General features: G+C 36.8%; 5 protein-coding genes across 5 annotated transcripts in view; 2 read left to right on the forward strand and 3 right to left on the reverse strand.

Annotated features, from left to right (window-relative positions):
• LOC125825867 (2-methyl-6-phytyl-1,4-hydroquinone methyltransferase, chloroplastic-like) overlaps nt 1-19,653 on the reverse strand; it is a 97,151-nt gene that overhangs the window by 21,131 nt on the left and 56,367 nt on the right. The window lies entirely within an intron of this gene.
• Nucleotides 642-1,130, forward strand: LOC125825939 (uncharacterized). Its single transcript, XM_049505225.1, has one exon. The coding sequence runs from the start codon at nt 651-653 to the stop codon at nt 1,128-1,130; it is 480 nt and encodes a 159-aa protein (XP_049361182.1). The 5' UTR covers nt 642-650.
• LOC125825880 (ferredoxin C 1, chloroplastic) lies at nt 1,693-2,369 on the forward strand. Its single transcript, XM_049505173.1, has one exon. It carries the CDS (start codon nt 1,782-1,784, stop codon nt 2,232-2,234), a length of 453 nt encoding a protein of 150 aa, XP_049361130.1. The 5' UTR covers nt 1,693-1,781; the 3' UTR covers nt 2,235-2,369.
• LOC125825866 (uncharacterized) lies at nt 2,550-4,490 on the reverse strand. Its single transcript, XM_049505157.1, has 2 exons — nt 3,053-4,490; nt 2,550-2,984 (listed from the first exon to the last, which is right to left on the reverse strand). The coding sequence occupies exon 1, from the start codon at nt 4,179-4,181 to the stop codon at nt 3,093-3,095; it is 1,089 nt and encodes a 362-aa protein (XP_049361114.1). The 5' UTR covers nt 4,182-4,490; the 3' UTR covers nt 2,550-2,984; nt 3,053-3,092.
• LOC125825845 (uncharacterized) lies at nt 6,197-18,507 on the reverse strand. Its single transcript, XM_049505131.1, has 8 exons — nt 16,378-18,507; nt 11,778-11,910; nt 11,611-11,699; nt 9,533-9,771; nt 8,602-8,688; nt 7,890-7,989; nt 6,955-7,147; nt 6,197-6,833 (listed from the first exon to the last, which is right to left on the reverse strand). The coding sequence occupies exons 1-8, from the start codon at nt 18,457-18,459 to the stop codon at nt 6,433-6,435; spliced, it is 3,324 nt and encodes a 1,107-aa protein (XP_049361088.1). The 5' UTR covers nt 18,460-18,507; the 3' UTR covers nt 6,197-6,432.

A 19,653-nucleotide genomic window follows, 5' to 3' on the forward strand; every position in this document is an offset into this window, starting at 1 on the left:
ATTCATTCACTAAAATGATTCCATTTTATCGAGATTTAGATTCGTGTCACTTTATTCTCATCATGTCGTTTCCATCTAGTGTGGTAAGATGATTACAAATTTTATATCATTAATTAGAAATCTCTGATTCGAATTGTTAAAATAAAAAATTATATGACATAATAATATTTATCCTTAGTAGATCTACTGAAGAAAGAATTATGTGGTAAAATAATATTTATCCTTTACTAGATCTACTCGAAAAGAATTGGATTAATCAAGCTAATATACTTTTGAATATCGAATGGTTCTCATGTGGTCATTTGTAGCCTACCACCTCATTTCAACTTACGTCACTTTATTTGATATGTTTAAAAAAGAAAAAAACACTTTTAAAACTTGTAATTTGAATTGAAACGGCAATAATATTTGGTAGACAACGATTTACTCACTTACTCACTTGGAGAGACTATTCGAGGAAAATCTAAATTAGTTCAACCAGTTAACTTTAAATATTGAATAATTTAACAAAAAAAAAATATTCTCATGTTGTCATTTGTAACCTACAAATGTAGTGCATGAGGGTCCATCTTTTTTTGTCCATGCATCAAAACGTTACAATTACTCCCTTTTCTTCTTCTACTCAATCTTGCTGATCAACAATAGTAGTAATGGCACCAAACAACATAAAAAAACTCAGGAAACTGCCTCATGTGTTCAGCAAAGTCCTCGAATTACCGATCCCGTCGGACGCGGATGTTGAGGTGGAAGAAAACCCCGAATTCTTCCGTTTCATGGCGAAAATCGAGCAGCATGGTGAAAATATTCGTAATGTGAGAGCACAAACAGTGGAGATTCATCCGGGGATTACGAAGATAGTAGTGAGAAATGGTGGTGGTGGTGAAGCGGAGGTACTGATGTTGGACCAATTGAATGTGGACACGTGGAGATTTAGGTTACCCGCGTCCGCAAAGCCAGAGCTGGCTACGGCTGTGTTTGCGGACGGGGAGCTAATCGTGACGGTGCCGAAAGGTGTGAACGGCCGTGGAGGGTACGGAGGGAAGGATGTTTTGGTACGCCGCGGAAATATCAAGCTTGTTCTTGTACAATCGTTAAGACAAGAGTATAAGCAAGAGCTCCCCATATATTGATATTATTTTCTTTTTAGTTTCTAAATCTTAGGGACGAAATGATATATTTCTATATTTGAAAATAATTATGTTTAAACTTCTATTTTATCCTTGTAATAAAGAATACATTATCAAATAAGCAGATCCAGAACATGTTTACAAAACCATATACAAAATTATTCAAAACTTAAATCAAAGGAAATTCCAAGGTGAATTTTTTGCCATGATGTTTAGTAAATTACCATTTTTTAAATTTCTCATCCAACTTATAGACCTTTTAGACTATGATATAAAGATCTATTTTGAAGAAATTAAAGATCTTATGAGAAAACGTTAGACCACAATCTAAAACTTTGTAAGTCATTGCAAAAAACTAGACGACAATCTAATATTTTGTCGGTAAGATTGAACATATATGAGCAAACGTTTGACCCGAGTCTAACTTGTTTGTAAAGATAATTTCCTAAAGGCAATAAGTAGACCAACACTATAGCCCAAATTGTTAAAAGGCCAGCAAAACACAGCCCAAATTTCCACAACTTAAGTAACAAAAAACACAGACAAACACAGCCCAAAATTCCACCAATTAATTCCCAAAAGAACCTTATCTTCTCATCAACACATCTTATCCACACCAACAAAACCTTAACTCTTACATTTTCCTCACTCACCATGGCAACAATTCAATTAACAACCTCTCCATCTTTCACTCTCATTCCATCAAGAAAACAAGCCAATCTTGCTGCTATTAAGCTAAACAACCCCTGGTCAGTCAGGAGAACAGAAAACCGCCGAGTATCGAGTGTAGTTCGAGCTTATAAAGTAATAGTAGAACATGAAGGTAAAACTACAGAGCTGGAAGTTGAACCTGATGAGACAATCTTGTCGAAGGCACTTGACGTTGGCATGTCCGTACCCTACGACTGCAAGCTAGGAGTGTGCATGACTTGTCCAGCAAAGCTTCTAAGTGGGAATGTGGATCAAAGTGAAGGTATGCTAAGTGATGATGTTGTGGAGAGAGGTTATGCATTACTATGTGCAGCTTATCCAAGATCAGATTGCCATATTAGAGTCATACCTGAAGAAGAGCTTTTGTCTCTGCAACTCGCAACTGCCGATGATTGAACATGAAGACGACGACCCTATTTTTGTTATTCCATTTTTGACTGATGTAAAACTGATACAAGATGTTCTACTTCTTGAGCAATTCAATGCAAAAGTATGTGTGGTTTATTGCTATAAATTGTTTTGCTCATAAGCCATTTCAACTATGATTATATGCCAGTATTTTCTTTTGGACACCCCATTCTGCAGCGAAGTATGACCACACAGCAGCTCACCTTGATTCCTATCTTCAGGAGCATGAAACCAAACACAAATATACTAATTCATCTCTGCATAAGGCATTTGAACAAATAAATGGATCAACAAAAAATTTTGTTGATCCTATATAGATAAAAGGTGTGCTAAGGTCTCAGACTGTCTATTTAGAAATCGCCAAATATTTTGGACGTTTTATCATACTAATTACAAATAATGCTATCATGTAAACCAGATTTCTACATTAACAGCAATGTTTTCTCACGAAAAGAATACAAAACGCAGGAAATAAAAGAATTATTCCTAAGTTTGTAACTACTATTGTAACTACTCCAACGATTTAACAATGAATTTAGGGAAATGTTCTGCAATCTTGCAAAAAGGGTAATGCACTTCTAACCTTGATCTAGTTACTACGCTGCTCTGTTTGCAAGCTTGTCAGGATTGATAAAACTTGTCACTTTTAATTTCATCCGCATTTGTCAAAGTACTAGTACCGAACTATTGAATCTTGCATGATTCCACTCCTTGTCAGTGTGCCGATTAAGCAACTTTCTATAGCAAAAGACCTGATTCACTTTCCTAAATCAAGTTTCACCGAAAGCCATGAGGATGATACTTACAACATTCTTGCCTTGATGAATAGTAATATAGGATGACCACCTAAGCTGTTGGGCGGTGGAAGCCATGTTTCTTGGTTTTCCTCTGCTTAATCTTTACCTTCACATTGATGCCATTGTTAATAATGGACTGAAGAACAATCTCAAGTTTCCCCTCCAATTTCTCCCTCATCCTTGGCGTATAAATTACATTATGAATATCATCAGCCAAGGCTCTTTGAGCCAGAACTTCCCCAACAGCAGCACAAGTAGCTCTATTCTTTGTCGATCCCAAGTCAAATTTCATATCCTTGGAAATAGAATGTGCCACAGCAACGACCTTGCTAGTAGCTCTATGGATGATGCTAGCACTGACCGAACCTTTCGAGACAAAAATATCCAAACAAAACGGCTCATGATAAGGGGCAGTAAGCTGATTAAAAGTTGGAACTCTTGACCTCTTTAGCTGAAAATCCTGAAGGTTATTCGTATCATCTAACATCATTCTGTCCACTGAAAATTCAGAGTTACAGCGCAGTTTGTCCTTGTTGCTTTGCTTCTTCTCATCTATACCCTTTAGGCTTTTCTCGACCCCAGAAGCTGAAACGTTACTTGAATTTTCCTTCTCTTTGGGACAGTCATTTCCATTATTCTTGTTCTTATTCCTTCTATGGAAATCGAACTTATATTCTTCATATTCCTTGGAATCTTTATCAAGCTTGTAAAACAAGTTACCGCGTATCCTCAAATCCTCAATATCGTCAAAATCAGGATCTTCATCATTATAACTGGCCACCCCATCATCAATATCGTCCTCTTGACTAAATGAAGGATTTTTCTTCGACGCAACATTTGTATTTCCTCTCCACACTTCAGCTAAGCCAGAGGACACACTCCAAGTCTCATTATCCACTAGTTCAATCCTGCAATCTTTCAACGAATATTTCTCATCCCTATACAATGGCGAAAGATGAAAAACCCCACCACCAAAATCTGCAGCAACAGGACGTGGTTTACTATCTTCCACGAACAAATCATTTGCTTGACTAGCTCTTGTGGGTCTTGAGGAATATGAACACACTCTTAAGGTACATTGGGAATTGAGTATACAAGACAAGTTAATTAGTTGTCTTCTCAAGAACACGAACGACATCGAAGAATCCAAACAGTAACAACTCTACACCAAGGGTGAACTTAGTATTAGCTTGAGGTCGTTGTAGGAACCCATAAAAACTAAATCTTGAATCAGTCCACACAGCATAAAAGGGTTAAAAATGAAAATCAATGTCCTGGCTTCAAACTTCTTTGAGACAATTTAGCAAACAGTTGGTAGGCAATGATTACTATGGCCTGGATTGAGTTTCTTACATATTTGAACACAAAATACTTGTGGGGTTCAACAAATACTGAATTGCACAGATTATCAACATCTTGAGCAAATATAAAGTGAATAATTTGGGATAAAAAAGAGAAAGATAGCCCAGTTTCTAGCTCTTGCTGTGGGAGGTTATGTAAAGTCCTATTTTTGAGTGGAAGTATATGTATATACAATTATAAATTGACCCTCAAACTTTTGCTACAACTCAATTTGGTACACATCATTGTTTTTTTTTTAAAAAAAAATAAAAAATCGCGTTAATGAAAAACTATTTTTGAGACTTGTGATCTAAAACGTAAATTGGGTTAACCCTATTGATAATAATGTCGCAATAATAATTTAACCTAGTACGAGAGAACCGTTGATTACGCAATTGGTCATCGTGCTTGGTTGAAAAACCAATAACGCTAATCTATCGTGTGTTGGATTATGACTTAACAACTTTGGCCCCCAAGAACACTTATAATTGGCTAAGTCATCACATTCACCGCCTTCAAGTATGAGTTCCAATGAGCGGTGAATTTGTTACATTAGTGTGACTGTAAAATAATGTAATTAGGTATAAAATAAGAGAAGTCTTGAAGCAATGACAAAATTGTCTCCATATTAGATCACAAGGACCTATGGATCACAAGTTTGAGCAGTGAAAACAATCCCTTAAGTGGTCTCCAAGCCTTGCATAAACACAAAATGCTTTGCGCATTAGGTTGCCTTTTAAAATAAAAAATTATTTGAGAGAGAAATTGTTTCCGAGAAAACAATGTGAAGACAAAGACAATGTAAAATGAAAACTTATATGAATGAGAATGTTTTTGGCAATGCCAACAAATAATCTTTAAATAAAAGATTTCAACATCCACATCCTTTTAACAATTTTAGGTAATGAATACTTTATACACTAGTTTTTTCTGCTTCATATCATCAGAAAAAGGCATTCCAAGAGAAACAAAAATTGAACCAGATGTGGATGAAATGATGAATTTCAAAGATCTCAAGGACCTTGAATATCATTTACCGATAAAGTCAGCAGAGTTCTCCAAAATTTTCACCCAAGCAACTTCTGACTAACTATAGTATAAGTAATAATCAGTCTAGACGGCAACACAAGAAACGTTAGCGCTGTTAAACATGTTCCAACAAAATAATTGAATTCATTTCTCGTCACGCCATCACATACACCACCACTGTGTTGCTCAATGCACCTACTCAAAAGCTGCAATAGCCTTCCAACTTGATTTCAACTTCCACCTAGATCTAGATCACATGGAAACAAGCATATAATTTAGACCAAAACCATTGCGGAGTAATTTTTGTCTACCCGGCTACAAACAGCCTCTTGCACAATTGAGACAAAGATCTGAAGGAAGCATCAAGAATCAGTTCAACAGAAAACCAACCCAAACAGCTCCAAACAACATAACTAGTAGGATTAGAACACTAACAAAAGCATATTTCTCAATCTTTTCATCACCACCAAGTTGTGCAGAAGCATCAGCAGAACAAGAAACAGATCACATTTACTTCAATGATTTTTGCCTAACCACATCAAGAGGTCTCATTTGATGAATAACTGCAGCTTTATGAAAAGAAACTTCGGCACTAATTCTGACATTACTTCCACATAAACTGCAGAGGAATCCAAATTGCCCTCATTCATAAATTGCATCACCAGTGCATTTAGAATCGGAAGCTTGTTTTGGAGCCACATGTAGCTCATTACCACATCATATATGCTTTGGTTAATTACACTGAGTGAGACTGTAAGGGCCTTGCCAATTCCACAAGGGGTCAAGGTATATGTTAAACCATGTCTATTGCTGCTGACTTCTTTTCAAGCACTTTGGACAGCAGGGTCTAGAAAACAGCTATCTACAGAAACCACCCAAATATCTTTCCGATTGTTATTAGTGGACAGAACTATCAGAAGCATCTTCAAGCTATTTTTCTGCCGACATGTTCCCAGAAGAAACTTCAGCTAATGAATCAAGACCAGGGTGCTATAACTTATAACAACTGCATTTTCTTTCTAAACTTTTACATTGATAGGCTCTATACCAGAGTTGAGAATGTTTGCAGGACCTAGTGCTGCATCTTCAGTATCAGGCCTGCCGTCACTTGCGCCAGATGGAGGAGAAGAGAGCATCCACTTTGTGGCTGATTCAGCAAAATTCTTCTCCACCTCCTTACTGGAAACTTGGGTGTCTGACTTGCAACAACCACCTTGTGCTCTAACCACAGTGCTATCACTTAACTGAACGGCAGAAACTGGAGAGTCAGAATCCATTGGACCAAACCTGTCATCAGGTTTTTCGACAATGTTCACACATACGCCATCATGCAGATGTCCGGCACGCCTGAGAGATGATTCCTGATCCCTTTTTTCAACCAAAACAGGCGATGGAGGATGACTTTGCTGTAACACACAAGCTGCAGAAAATCCAGTACAAGTCCAAGTCACAAATACCGATAGAAAAGATATTCTTAGCTAAAAAAGCAAAATGTTACAGAAAAACAAAGAGGAAACAGGAATATATAATTATCCTATTACCCTCTTGCACATCTTTCTTCAGTATCTTCTTTTGTAACATGTTTGTACCAGGAAACACCAACATACTGATGGATTTCATTTCTTGCTTGTTTGATTCCTCAAGTTCATCGAATCCAAAAACCTTGGCCCAGGTATGCAGATGCTCAGATATAGCAGGAATGATTAACTTCTCAACTTTTAAAGTGGAGAGGACCTGGATGGAAGATGTAAAAACCATTGGTCTAATAATAAACGGCATATACAAAACATAATCAATGCAGGTGATGAACATGCTGTCGGCATTTTCTGAACAAATTTTGCACAGATGCACAGGACAATTAGAACAGACATGGCATTCACATAACCTTTGTGGCATTCATAAAAAATAAACCTTATGAGGTTGGACAACATTAAACCTCATAGTGGGAAATGAAAACAAGATGACAACGACCTAAGCTATATCATTGGAATTTCTTGTTTCACAACGATATTACTGTTACTCAAGTTGACAATATAACTGTTCAGTAAAGCTAAATATATGTGCTTTCGGTTAAAAACTTAAATACAATTGAGACAGCTTTTGTCCTACACCATTTTACACTTCTCTAAAGCCACATTCTTTGACATATTTCTTGCAGACAATGTTCCAAAATATAGGTGTAGGCTTTGATAAATTTTGTGCTACTTTAGTAAGGATGAATCAATTGTCAATATATTAGTTCGGAAGAGTGAAACTGCCAGCCCTGAAAAGAAATTTGGATACTCCCCTCTGCGATATATTCATTTATATGAATTACCAAAACAATTTACTATAGGAGTAGCATGCACATAAAGGAACATGGGAAACGTCAGCAGTGGGTCTGATATGCTACCCTTCGAAAAAATTATATGCATACAAATTGCAGAAAGAAATAGAATAATAAAGAAAGTATAATTAGCAATAGTAATTTGCGTACTGTCTCAATAGCATCAAATAGTCGACGACACATCCCTTGCTGCCTATATATATTCCTGGTCCCAATGAATGGCATTTCTGCAAGTTGAGTTCCACGGATCCTAACAGACAACCAGTTAAAACACTATTTACTGATTGGTAAGGCATGAATAAACACTGCACAAGCACAGATGACGCTTAAGAAAAAGGGAAAGCAAGTTTTAACAACTAAGTAAAACTGAGAAACTGATGACTAGAAGAGTTCCGCTACATTTCTACATGAATGCTAAGGTCGGGAATAAAAAGTTAACCAAAAGAAACTCTTTAAATTGTCCCCTTAAACAGCTAGGAGTTTTACTTGTAAAAAAACATGCAATCATCATTCTAGATAGCACTCATAAGGTTACGACACCAAAAAGGAATTTCCTTCAGCCAGTAATCTGAAGCCAATAGCTACACCTAAAAAAAAAGATGAGACAGATACAGTCCAACTCCAATAAAGGATGCTTTGTTGGATGAGACAGGTTCAGTTAATCAGTGCATGTGCTAAAAAAAACAATGAAATTTTATCAAAGATCATAATCATGTATGCAAGGAACACCATTGCATCTGCAAGAAATCTAAAATTATTTAGTTTTAAAACAACACACCATAATATCTTGTGCCCAACCTCTTCAGATCTGAAAAACAAACTCGCATAGTAACATATTAACAATTTGAGCAATCCATCCTACCGTATAGATGCAGCAGATATTATGTCATCACCCCTTTCCAGAATTGCAGTGTAGAAGCCACGAAAATTCAGCCGACTTAAATTTGAGCTTCAGAGGAAAGAGAACAATTTCAGATTACGACTCAGTAATGAAAACCAAATTCAGATGAAGGAAAGAAGCAAAAGACAGTGGGAGGGAAAAGATATATGATTTATTTTTAAAACATTATTTTAGGAGGATCACTGTGTTTCAAGGAAGTGTACATGGGCAAGATGACGAATGAATAGAATGCACTGTTTCCTCCATGAAGTTGAGGAGAAATAGAAAGGACGAAGAAAAATATTAAAGAACAGAAAAATAATCCTAAAATGCCACAATTCTCTTCTTTATTCCACTGAGCATCTTATGATCACACTGGGTATGTTGTTGTTTATTCCTCTGAGCACCAACCTAGATCAAAGGATGCTCAATTATTAACAGTGCAAGCCTCCCTTCTCAATCAAAATGCTCTGCACTGCTTCGTCCTAGCAGTCGGCCATACAAACTTAGACGTGAAAATGAAAGATGAATGATGCGTCTAGTAAGGATGAAACACATTATCTTGAGGCATCAAGAGAAAAAGGTACAATTGCAAATTTCTAAAAAGATTGAATAGCCTATCTGAAAACATAAACCAAAATTCTATGCTTTGACTTTTCAAAAACATATATATATATATATATATATATATATATATATATATATATATATAAAGTTATAAATGTTGCTTTCATGGACCCAATGTAGAAACTGCACTCACAACAAAATAAAGTATGAAAGATCATATGTGAAAACCAAAATGGCCAAATCAAATCAGTCAGCCAGCTCTCCTTCTCAGGTTAAACAAATAATGAGCATCCATAAATTTTATATCAGGTTTAAAACACTAGACAGAACTACAAAAACTGCATACCCAGTGTTGTAGAGAACGTTGTGAATAATATTTATCCCACTTCTCCTGTCGACAATGGGCACGAAACATTCATCCATAACAGCCAGTGCAACAGCTAGCTTAGAATTGCACTCCACCTGTTGAGGAAAGGGGCAATGAGAAGTATCTGAGTCCAAATCTGTTCGTTGAATCAGGGACCATGAGAATCCTGCTTCAAGTTCATGTTTGACACCAAGAATATTCTGTAAATGGTCATACAGCTGCATAACAAGAGAAGACCAATAAGAAAAGACATTAAAATACAAATCCCATGGGAGATCCCAACTCTGATATGAGGCAGACAATGAAAAGCAAAAAAAAAAAAAAGGAAAAAAAGAGAAGCGCATATATAGAAAACAGTCTTTCACCATAATTGCATGAAAAAAAAAAGTAAATGACAAAGTTGCCAAGATTTCATCTTAAACTGTAAATCCTTCTATCAGAATTTGATTATACTATTTCGATTCAACAGTCAGTTGACTTAGTTTTGGAAAAAGATCAAACAGATATATTTGATTTTCTGAAAATAAAATACAGATGGTTTAGACACTACATGTTGTAACTATTAGAATGATGATGAATATATTCAGAATCCTAAGACAGATATTATTTATTTTTATAAGACAGCCATTTAAGATAGGGGAAGTATTAGATGTAATATAGCATTAGAAATTTGGGGAACACAAACTATCAAGGAAAATTCACACTTCTCAGATCACTACGAGGAAACAACAACAACAACTACTACTACGGCTACTTTTAAAAAAAAAAAAAACCAACACCTCAATCCCAAACAAGTTAGGGTCGGCTATATGAATACTCATTTCTTCATTTAAGCTCATATCATATCATCATCATAACAAATAAAATAAAACTGAAAAATATTAATCGGCTATATATAAAATACTAATAATAATGCCCCCAAGGTCTAGCTCAAGTGGCAGAAGGTGGAGGATTTGTGGCTTAGGTCGCAGGTTCAATCCCCACACCATGCAAAGCGAAGCCTAGTGGAGAAGGGTAGAGGGGCGGGCCCATTATCCACCGAGTTTAGAAGGTTATGATTGGTCCAAAGGATGGGTCACATACGGATTTCTCGGTTATCAAAAAATAAATTAAAAAATACTAATAATAATATAAAAGTTCCATACGAGTCTAAAATTTATCCTCAACTAGTAGTTATCACCTATATGGATCTTTTTCTTCTATTGTGCCCTACCTCTAGCTAGGTCTGCATTGATACCAAACATTTGAAGGTCTTTTGATGCCACTTCCTTCCATGTGATTTTAGGTCTACCCCATCCCCTTTTAACGCCTTTGCTTACCATAGATTCACACCTATGGACCGGTGTATCTATACGTCAACGCAGAACATGTCCGAACCATCTCAAGCAACCTTCTCGCATTTAATCCTCAATGCCTACAGTTGCAGGATGTTTTAGAAACCAGCAAGAAATCTAAGTACAAGAAGTCAAGAGGAGGGTAGACTTAAACTCCTTGCGCTCATATTCAATTGATAAGTTGCAAATGGCTCCATTTTATACATTTCTACTTATGCAGCAACAGGTCGAATTATGTCAATCACCTAAAAGTCTAGACTCCACAAGAAAGCATCTTACCTTCACTTCCTTTTGTTTCTCTTGAATTTCTTGCTAAGCTCTCAATTTCTAAAATTGATTAAAGTGCACTAATCACTGGAGAAACAGAAAGATGCCAAAGAAGATGAATCATGCTACACATTCAAGCAGGTATTCAAGGAGGAGGAGAGAAGATTTGGCCATTCAAAGTAAATCCTCTGACAAGTACAAGAAAATGTTTTTTTCTACCATCTCTTTTCAACAGTTTTGTACCTGTGAATGATAGTGAAAATAGTGCATAGGAGCTTATGCTGAGTCCTCTGGGATAAAAAGTGGAACATACTTTAAAAGTAGAGTTACTAATAGTGACGGGCTGACTGCACACTATTTCTCAAATAATTCCCACTAATTGATACCTCTGCTTCATGATCTTAATATGTTATACACCATAAAGAAAAAGAACTCACAACCAGAATAAGAGACTACCTCCTGGCATTTCTTCCCACAAAATGTACCAGATGGATTATTGGAAATAGCAGGTAAAGCATTCATCTCCAAACTGCATGATTTATGATCTGCAAAGAGAAATCTAAGAATCCAGCTCCAATGTAGACCAGTTAATGTACAAAAACTTCCAGAGAAGTATACTTTACATTTTTTCTCACAGAGGCAGCAAGAAAGAAATTTGTGGACTACTGTCTCACTATCCTCAGCAGGGTTTCTACCAGCAGCCCCACAAAATTTGCAAGTGCAATTTGGACAATGCCAAAGGCCTGTAGGAAGTATCTGCACCAAGAGGAAGAGGAAGTATGTAAATGCCTTGCTGCTTAATGAAAATTATGTTATAGGTTCAAATTGGAAAGCATGATAATAAAGAGAAAGAGAAAAAGCTCATCTGTCATCAGATTCACAAACATGATATAAGTAAATTACTTTAAGCTCATGTGTTGAATTCTTTGATATGTCTGGATAGAGATGGAACTTCCCTAAGAAAATATCGTCCTAATAATTATTTTTGGCAAGTAAATAAAGTCCTAAAAATAATGTCTTTATTTCCTATTCCTCCAGGTGTCATTAATAGGTTGGATAGCATCAGGAGAAAGTTTTTGCGGCAAGGAAACAAGGAAAGGAAGGGGTACCACTTAGTCAAATGGAAAAAAGTGATCAATGATAAGAGAGTTGGGGGTTTAGGGATCAAGAACCTTAAGAATCAAAGCAATGCTTTGAGAATGAAGTGGCTTTGGAGGTATTCCAACGATGATCAGAATTTATGGGGCTCAGTCATAAAAGCAAAATATGAAGAAAGTGACAATTGGATGACAAAGGAAGTTACCACTCCCTATGGTGTTAGTTTATAGAAATCCATCCGATCACTATGGGATGAATTCAAACAAAACACCAAGATTAAAGTGGTAGATGGTGCTAAAACTAGATTCTGGAAGGAGGATTGGCATGAAGCAGGAAATCTGGAGACACCTTTCCCGGACATACATTCTCTGGTTCTTCAGCAACAAAATACAATAGCTGAACTATGGACACCTCATGGGTGGAATATTATATTTAGAAGGCACCTCAATGATTGGGAAATTCCAAGAGTTACAGAATTCTTCAGCGTCATTGAACAATTTAGTGGCTTGGAGACAGGGAAAGACAGATTGCAGTGGTTGGGGAACAGCACTGGGACTTTTAAAGTAAGTGCAGCATATAGGAAGTTGAACCACCCAATTATGCAGGAATCCAAATGGCCCTGGAAACACATTTGGAAGGCCAAGATCCCACACAAAGTGGCCTGTTTTGTGTGGTTACTGGCTAAGGAAGTGGTGTTGACACAGGAGAATTTGATGAAGAGGGGGATTACACTGTGTTCAAGATGTTTTTTTTTGCGGGGAAACTGCAGAAACAATCAATCACTTGTTCATCCAGTGCAAGGTCACTGGCCAATTGTGGAGTCTATTCCTAAGGCGCAAAAACATCTCATGGGTCATGCCTGGTAGAATTGCAGAGGCCTTATATTGGGAAGAAGCAGGATTACAAGCAAAGAACAAAAGCAACTGGAGAATCATTCCTGCTACTATTTGGTGGACTGTCCGGAAAGAGAGAAATCTTAGAGTTTTTGAAAATAGGGAGAGTAATATGTAGCAAGTAAAATTGAATTGTATTCTAACTTTGTGTTTTTGGTGTAATCAGATCTACTCTAATGACACTGTCTCTATCAATGATGTGTTAGACTCATTATAGGGATAGGACAGTGCCTTTAGAGTTCATTATGTAAATATGGTTTCAGTACAACCCATGTACTGATTTAAAGAAATAGAAACAGTTACCAATCTCAAAAAAAAATGTTCATTAACATGGTAATTGTAATGGACTTTTGTCTTCCATATTGTGGTTGACACAATGAACAATTTTAAACAGTTCATTAGATGGAGGGACGGGAATACGGTTAATCTATAGAAAAGTTCAATGATCAATTTAACTGAAGAGTTTTGGTCAGAAGATGGTCAGCTGACAGAGTTTACACCGAAGATCATGGATCAGGAATTGCCTAGAGTTATTTTATCATTGATAGTCTTCTGTGACTTGGCTCCTTTCTTTTACTTTTTTCTTCTTTTGTTTTTTTTGGTTTACAAGGTAAAGAAGATGATATAGCTCGATGGGCAAGGATGATGCTATAGAAGCCCTAAGAAGACATCATCAAGGTCTCAAGCTAAGGAGTTGCAAGCCAAGATTATTGGGCTTCAGTGGGAAAGCAAGAAGTTGCTTATTATGGAAGAAGAGCCCAAGAAGTAGTACAAGAATTGTGGAGAAGAATTGGCCAAGTGCTACACATTTTATGGTTAAAGTTTAAAGTAAATGCAGCCTATAGGAAGATGAACCAACCAAACCAGCAGATACTCCGATGGCCTTGGGAACACATTTGGAAAGCCAGAATCCCACACAAAGTAGCCTGCTTTGCCTGGTTATTGGCTAAGGAAGTAGTGCTGACACAAGATAACTTGATGAAAAAGGGGATCCCTTTATGTTCCTGATGCTTTTTCGGTGGGGAAACTGCAGAAATAGTGGTCCATCTATTTATACATTGCAAGGTTACAAGTCAACTCTGGAGATTATTCCTATATCTCAAAAACATATCTTGGTCCATGCCAGGGAAAATCACAGAAGCATTACATAGTTGGGAAGAAGCAGGAGTACATGCTAAGAACAGAAACAACTGGAGAATTGTACCTACAGCTATATGGTGGACAATATGGAAGGAGAGGAACCTTAGAGTTTTTGATAATACAGAGCATACATACAAGAAGTCAAAATGAATTATATTTTGACTTTATGTATTTGGTGTAACCAGATATACTCTAATGATATTGTCTCTATCATTGATGCATTAGACTCATTATAAGGATAGGATTGTAGATTCTGAAATCTTTTGGAATATGGTTTCAGTACATGGGATGTACTGTGTTACAGAAATAGAAACAGTTACCTGTGTCAAAAAAAAAAAAGTCCGAACCCAAATGGAAGAAGATTGCGGCCCAAAAGGGGCTGAAATTTCTGCCCAAAGGAGAATTTAAATTCTCACACAAGTTGGGTGGAAAAAGTCACATGCAAGTGACTATTTTGGTGGTGACCTTTTTGGCAACTTTTCCATATTTTCTTAGGATAGGAATTTAGATATTATTTTTATATGATTTCCTAGTTTTAAGTTTCCTAGTTAGGTTTTATTAATTATTATTTTCATAAAAGTAGGATTCAAATCTCATGCTACTTGGGATAGTATTCCCCTATATATATAGGGATGAATTTGTTATTTTAGATACATAACTATTATTAACTGAGAGTTTCTCTTCTTTACACCTTTCTGTGTGGCTACTTGGGATTTATCTTACAATCTTATAAAAACAATTCTTTATGAGGTAAGGTTAATTCTTTAGCTTGATATCTATGTTCTTATTTGTAATTATAGATGGTAATTAGTTTTATACCAATTATTGTCTCTAATTTCTTAGAAAATATGGGTCTAGATTACCTTTAGATTTAAGTTCTTAAATTGACCCTATTAGTATCATAATTAGTTTTAATTCGATAATGTTTGAAATTTGAATGCTAAGATCAATAAGGGTTCTTGGCACTTAATTTCAAAATTTGGGGATTTCATTCTCAAATTTCGCATATCTTCCGCATTATTTTCTTGGTTTTATTTAGGTAACCTGATTCTTATCAGATAACTTGGCCCCTTTCTATAGTCTCCCTTAAGGAGTCCATATGGGGTGGAAGCAGCAGGTTTATTGATTAACTATAAATGGACAGTATAACAACGACAACATACCCAATATAATCCCACAAATGGACAATGAAGACAATATAATGCTAAGAAGGATAGTGCAGACCTACTCCAGAGAAATCTAGAAAAAGCAAAGGAATGGATTCACCTGAGGACTTGCATCAGAACTAAGAAGTTCTTTTTTTTATAATAACTGGGATGTCTGAGCCAACTTGTGCGCACCTTGGCTAATTCCATGATACACTTGTCACCTTCCACCCACTACAAGTATCAGGTAACTCTGTTCACCAAGACTAGGTAACTATGTTCACCAAGACTAGGACAGATGGAGAAAAATCACCTAATTTATTTTGTCTCTGATGAGATTTGAACCTGGGAGGCTGAGACCTCATAGACCATAGTTCTCAACCCATTTCATTGACCACAAGGCCACACCCTTGGGTATTCAAAACTAAAAAGTTCTTACCAGTTTTTGTTATTTTTACCCTAGGACAGAGATAATAAACGGAAATTAAAAAAGAACCCCTTTCCACCTCTGATTTCTTTTTCTATCCTGCTTTGCCTCATTGATCAAATTCAAAAGTTCTTCTGATACAAAGTTCCAAAGTTATGTATAAGTCAATTCACATGCTTAAAATTTCATTTTGGTAAATATCAGTACAAAAGTTACAATAATTAACGTCACACAAAGGAAAGATGAAGTGTGTGGAGAACTATGACGATATCCAGAGACAGGTCTAAGATTTTTAGTTTATGAGAACTGCACCACAATGTTTTTTGCAAACTGGGTTCTAGATAGATTATCTATACATATTAAATGAATTTTTATACAAACACAGGCTTTGGGCCAACACTACTGGTTGAACCCGAAACTATAACAGTGGCTCCAGCCCTGATAAATTGATAATACAGAGCAACAATGATACATATGAAATGCAGTGAGGTAAAGAGAGCATATTCTGATGGATACATACTTGTATTCCTAGACAGCTCTGATGAAAAGTTGATGGGCAACCATCACAACAGATAAGGTCACCACCATCACCACAAATACCACAAACATCATCTTCACCATCATCACCATCAATGTCTATATTGTAGAAATTCTGGCGATCAGACTCTTTTTGCTGATTCCATGCGTCAACCAAGCACTCTAGTAAGGAAGCTCCAGACTCTAAAACTATGTTTTGAAATGGTTGATACCGTTTACTTCCTGCATGGAGCTCAAATCTTGAAACTGGAAGGATTTTACTACAGCAACCACAGTGGACACCATCTTGTGTGATCCAACCTTCTAGTTTTACTGTTGTCCTTCTACGGTTCACATATTGAATCTTCTGTCTCAACTTCAATATTCCGGAGTCAATCAACCAGGACAACAAGGTTCTTTTTCCAGTATATGGAACATATCCATCACTATCTGAATTTTCCCCCTTGTCAGAATGACGGGCCAGCAATGTACATCGTCCAATTAATTTACTTTTTCTTCCATGTATTGAATTAGAAGCAACTCCAACAGATGCTTTTCCAGCCATATCCTGTTTAAGTCTCCTTGCCTGCAATGAGTTATCACTTGAATTATCCCCACTCTCCTGGTCTGATGCATGTAATTTTCCTTGCAGCAACTTATCTGTCTTCATTATATAGCTATTGAACTTCTTCTCGCGCTGATCACTGCATATGCCCAACACAGACTCCCTCACAAAAGTCTGTTTAGGATCTTGTCTCTGGTCAACGTCTTTTCTTTTCTTTTTCATTTCTTTCTCAATTTTTTTCCGTGTTTGCCTGGTAAGTTTATTAATTAAATCTTCTGATATTGGAGCAAATGAACAAGAGCTGCCATCAGGTTTGCTTTTACCTGAATCTACCTCCGATCGTTTTTGAAATGCTTCATAGGCCTTAATTATTGACCAATAGGCTGTTCCACTAGGATTAATGTACACTGCATCCAGATATTCTCTGTTCTTTCTTGGTCTATAATCAATGGTCCATCCAGCTTCAATGAGCATTCCTCTTATTTGTTCTCGCAACTTCTGCTTCTCAGTGCTCCCACCTCGATTCACTTTTCCATCTTTTCTTTTAGCAGGGGTAACATCTTCAGACGCCAAGGGCCTGCTTTCTTCCTTCAGCACACGTATTGCTGAGCTAGCAGGCTGCAAACTAGGAGGTGCCAACTTTAGTGACGTATCAGTCTCATCTTTTTCAGAGGCCACTAAATGGGTGCTTTTACCCAACAAAGGTTTTTGTGGTTTCAGCTCATTTCCCTCTGTTTGAATCAACAAAGGTTGCTTTTCAGGTTGTTTAGGACCCCAGTAAAAGGATGGACGGACTTGAAAATTCCTCTTGACAACATCTGCCGACCAAGAGCCTTTTCTACCTTCAATTTCCACAGGATCATATTCCTTGGGCCTGAAGTCGATCTTCTTCTTCTTATTCACCATAACCTTCAATACCCCATTTTTCCCTTGCAATCTGATTGATTCATGAGAGGCTTCTCTTGGCAATGACATGGGCATATGCACTCCATCCTCTAATAAACCATACCTTCTCTTAAATCCATTGCCATCGCCCTTTGACCTACTACCCGGAAAACTACTTGAACTATCCATATACGAAAGCTTCCTCTTCTCAACCATTACACTTGTAGACTCAATCCCAAACTCTCTCGAACCCCCTCTTCTTTCAACCATGTTAAATCTGTCATCATCATACACATTCGATTGCATTTTCGTATCACATTCTTCATGCTTGTTAAAATTGGACAAATTCATATTTCTACCAAATTCACCATCTCTAACACCACTTCTTCCATAAAAAACAGAACCATTACTAAAAACTTGACCATTTTTTCGCTGAATTGACTCTGATATCTCATCACTCGACTCATACTCATTTGTCACAAACATAGGCCTGTTCTTCACCTTCTGTGAAGCCCCTGAAGAACTGATCCCTCCAATGCCCAACCTATCATCTTTCCTTTTAATAATTAAACAACCAGAAGAGCTTTTCTTCTTCAGTACACCACCCCCTGATCTCACACTATCCTCCATCTTCATATGTTAATACAAAATGCAATCTCAAAATCTCACGCAAAGTAACATTAAATTTTTTTTTCAAAACTCCAAATTCTACCTTCAGTTATTCAACATTTGACAGATCTGAAACATTGAACAACAAAAATCCCAACCTTAGATACAAAACATCAGAAAATTTCCGGTTCGGTGATAAAATTCAGAAGTGAGTGAAAAATCGATGATCATTACCTGGACGGAAAGCTTCGCGATTTGCCAATTTCACCGGAAAAGCGATGCTATTGGCCGGAAAATTTGGTTTGGTTCATCGGCATAGTTGTATATATGAACAGACACCTGCTGTATTTTTCAGTACAGAACAAAAACTATAAGGACAAGGTAAAAAGAAAAGAAAAACAAACCTTATTGCAAATTTTTAGCATTTAATGATGCAATTACACCTAAATTGCCTTTACAATTGTAACTTGGCACATTTTCTTTTGTTTTCAGCCCCACGTCCGGTATGTATTTTGGCCCAACTAGTTTCAATTTACACAAAAAAAATTCCAATCTTCATACCAAAAACTATTCTCGAGAAGTAATTTTTTCTTTTGTTCCCGCCTCGATGTTCAGTATTTGTTTTGGCCCAACTAGTTTCAGTTCGCGAAAAATATTTCCCAAACTTCCTTAAACAACTCTCGAGCAGAACTTTTTCTTGTGTTTCCTGCTCCGGTGTTCGGTATCTGTTTTGGCCCAACTAGTTTCAGTTCGCGCGGAAAAATTTCTAAGCTGTCTACAAAAAACGACTCTCGAGAAATAACTTTTTATTTTGTTTCCTACCTTGGTGTTCGGTATTTGTTTTGGTCCAACTAGTTTCAGTTCACGCGGAAAAAATTTCAAGCTTTCTGCCAAAAATGACTCTCGAGCAGTAACTTTTTCTTTTGTTTCTCGCCCAGGTGTTCGGTATTTGTTTTGGCCCAACTAGTTTCAGTTCGCGCAGAAAAATTTTCAAGCTTTCTGCCAAAAACGACTCTCAAGAAGTAACTTTTTCTTTTGTTTCCCACTCAGGTGTTCGGTATCTGTTTTGGCCCAACTAGTTTCAGTTCGCGCAAAAAACTTTCCAAGCTTCCTGCCAAAAACGACTCTCAAGAAGTAACTTTTTCTTTTATTTCCCACCCTGGTGTTCGTTATCTATTTTGACCCAACTAATTTCAATTCGCGCTAAATATTTCCCCAGCT

The sequence above is a fragment of the Solanum verrucosum genome, unplaced genomic scaffold, assembly GCF_900185275.1.
Source record: "Solanum verrucosum unplaced genomic scaffold, falcon-dt-bn FXZP01000161.1, whole genome shotgun sequence".
Lineage (NCBI taxonomy): Eukaryota > Viridiplantae > Streptophyta > Magnoliopsida > Solanales > Solanaceae > Solanum > Solanum verrucosum.

Excerpts from the sequence above, each read along its gene's own strand:
- LOC125825845 (XM_049505131.1), bottom strand. The coding sequence starts at position 18,459 with ATGAAGATGGAGGATAGTGTGAGATCAGGGGGTGGTGTACTGAAGAAG. Across the intron at positions 9,772-11,610 it reads GTGGGAAGAAATGCCAGGAG|CTGTATGACCATTTACAGAA; the intron begins GTAGTCTCTTAT and ends CTTGTTATGCAG. Across the intron at positions 6,834-6,954 it reads GAAGAAAGATGTGCAAGAGG|CTTGTGTGTTACAGCAAAGT; the intron begins GTAATAGGATAA and ends GATTTTCTGCAG.
- LOC125825866 (XM_049505157.1), bottom strand. The coding sequence starts at position 4,181 with ATGTCGTTCGTGTTCTTGAGAAGACAACTAATTAACTTGTCTTGTATA.
- LOC125825939 (XM_049505225.1), top strand. The coding sequence starts at position 651 with ATGGCACCAAACAACATAAAAAAACTCAGGAAACTGCCTCATGTGTTC.
- LOC125825880 (XM_049505173.1), top strand. The coding sequence starts at position 1,782 with ATGGCAACAATTCAATTAACAACCTCTCCATCTTTCACTCTCATTCCA.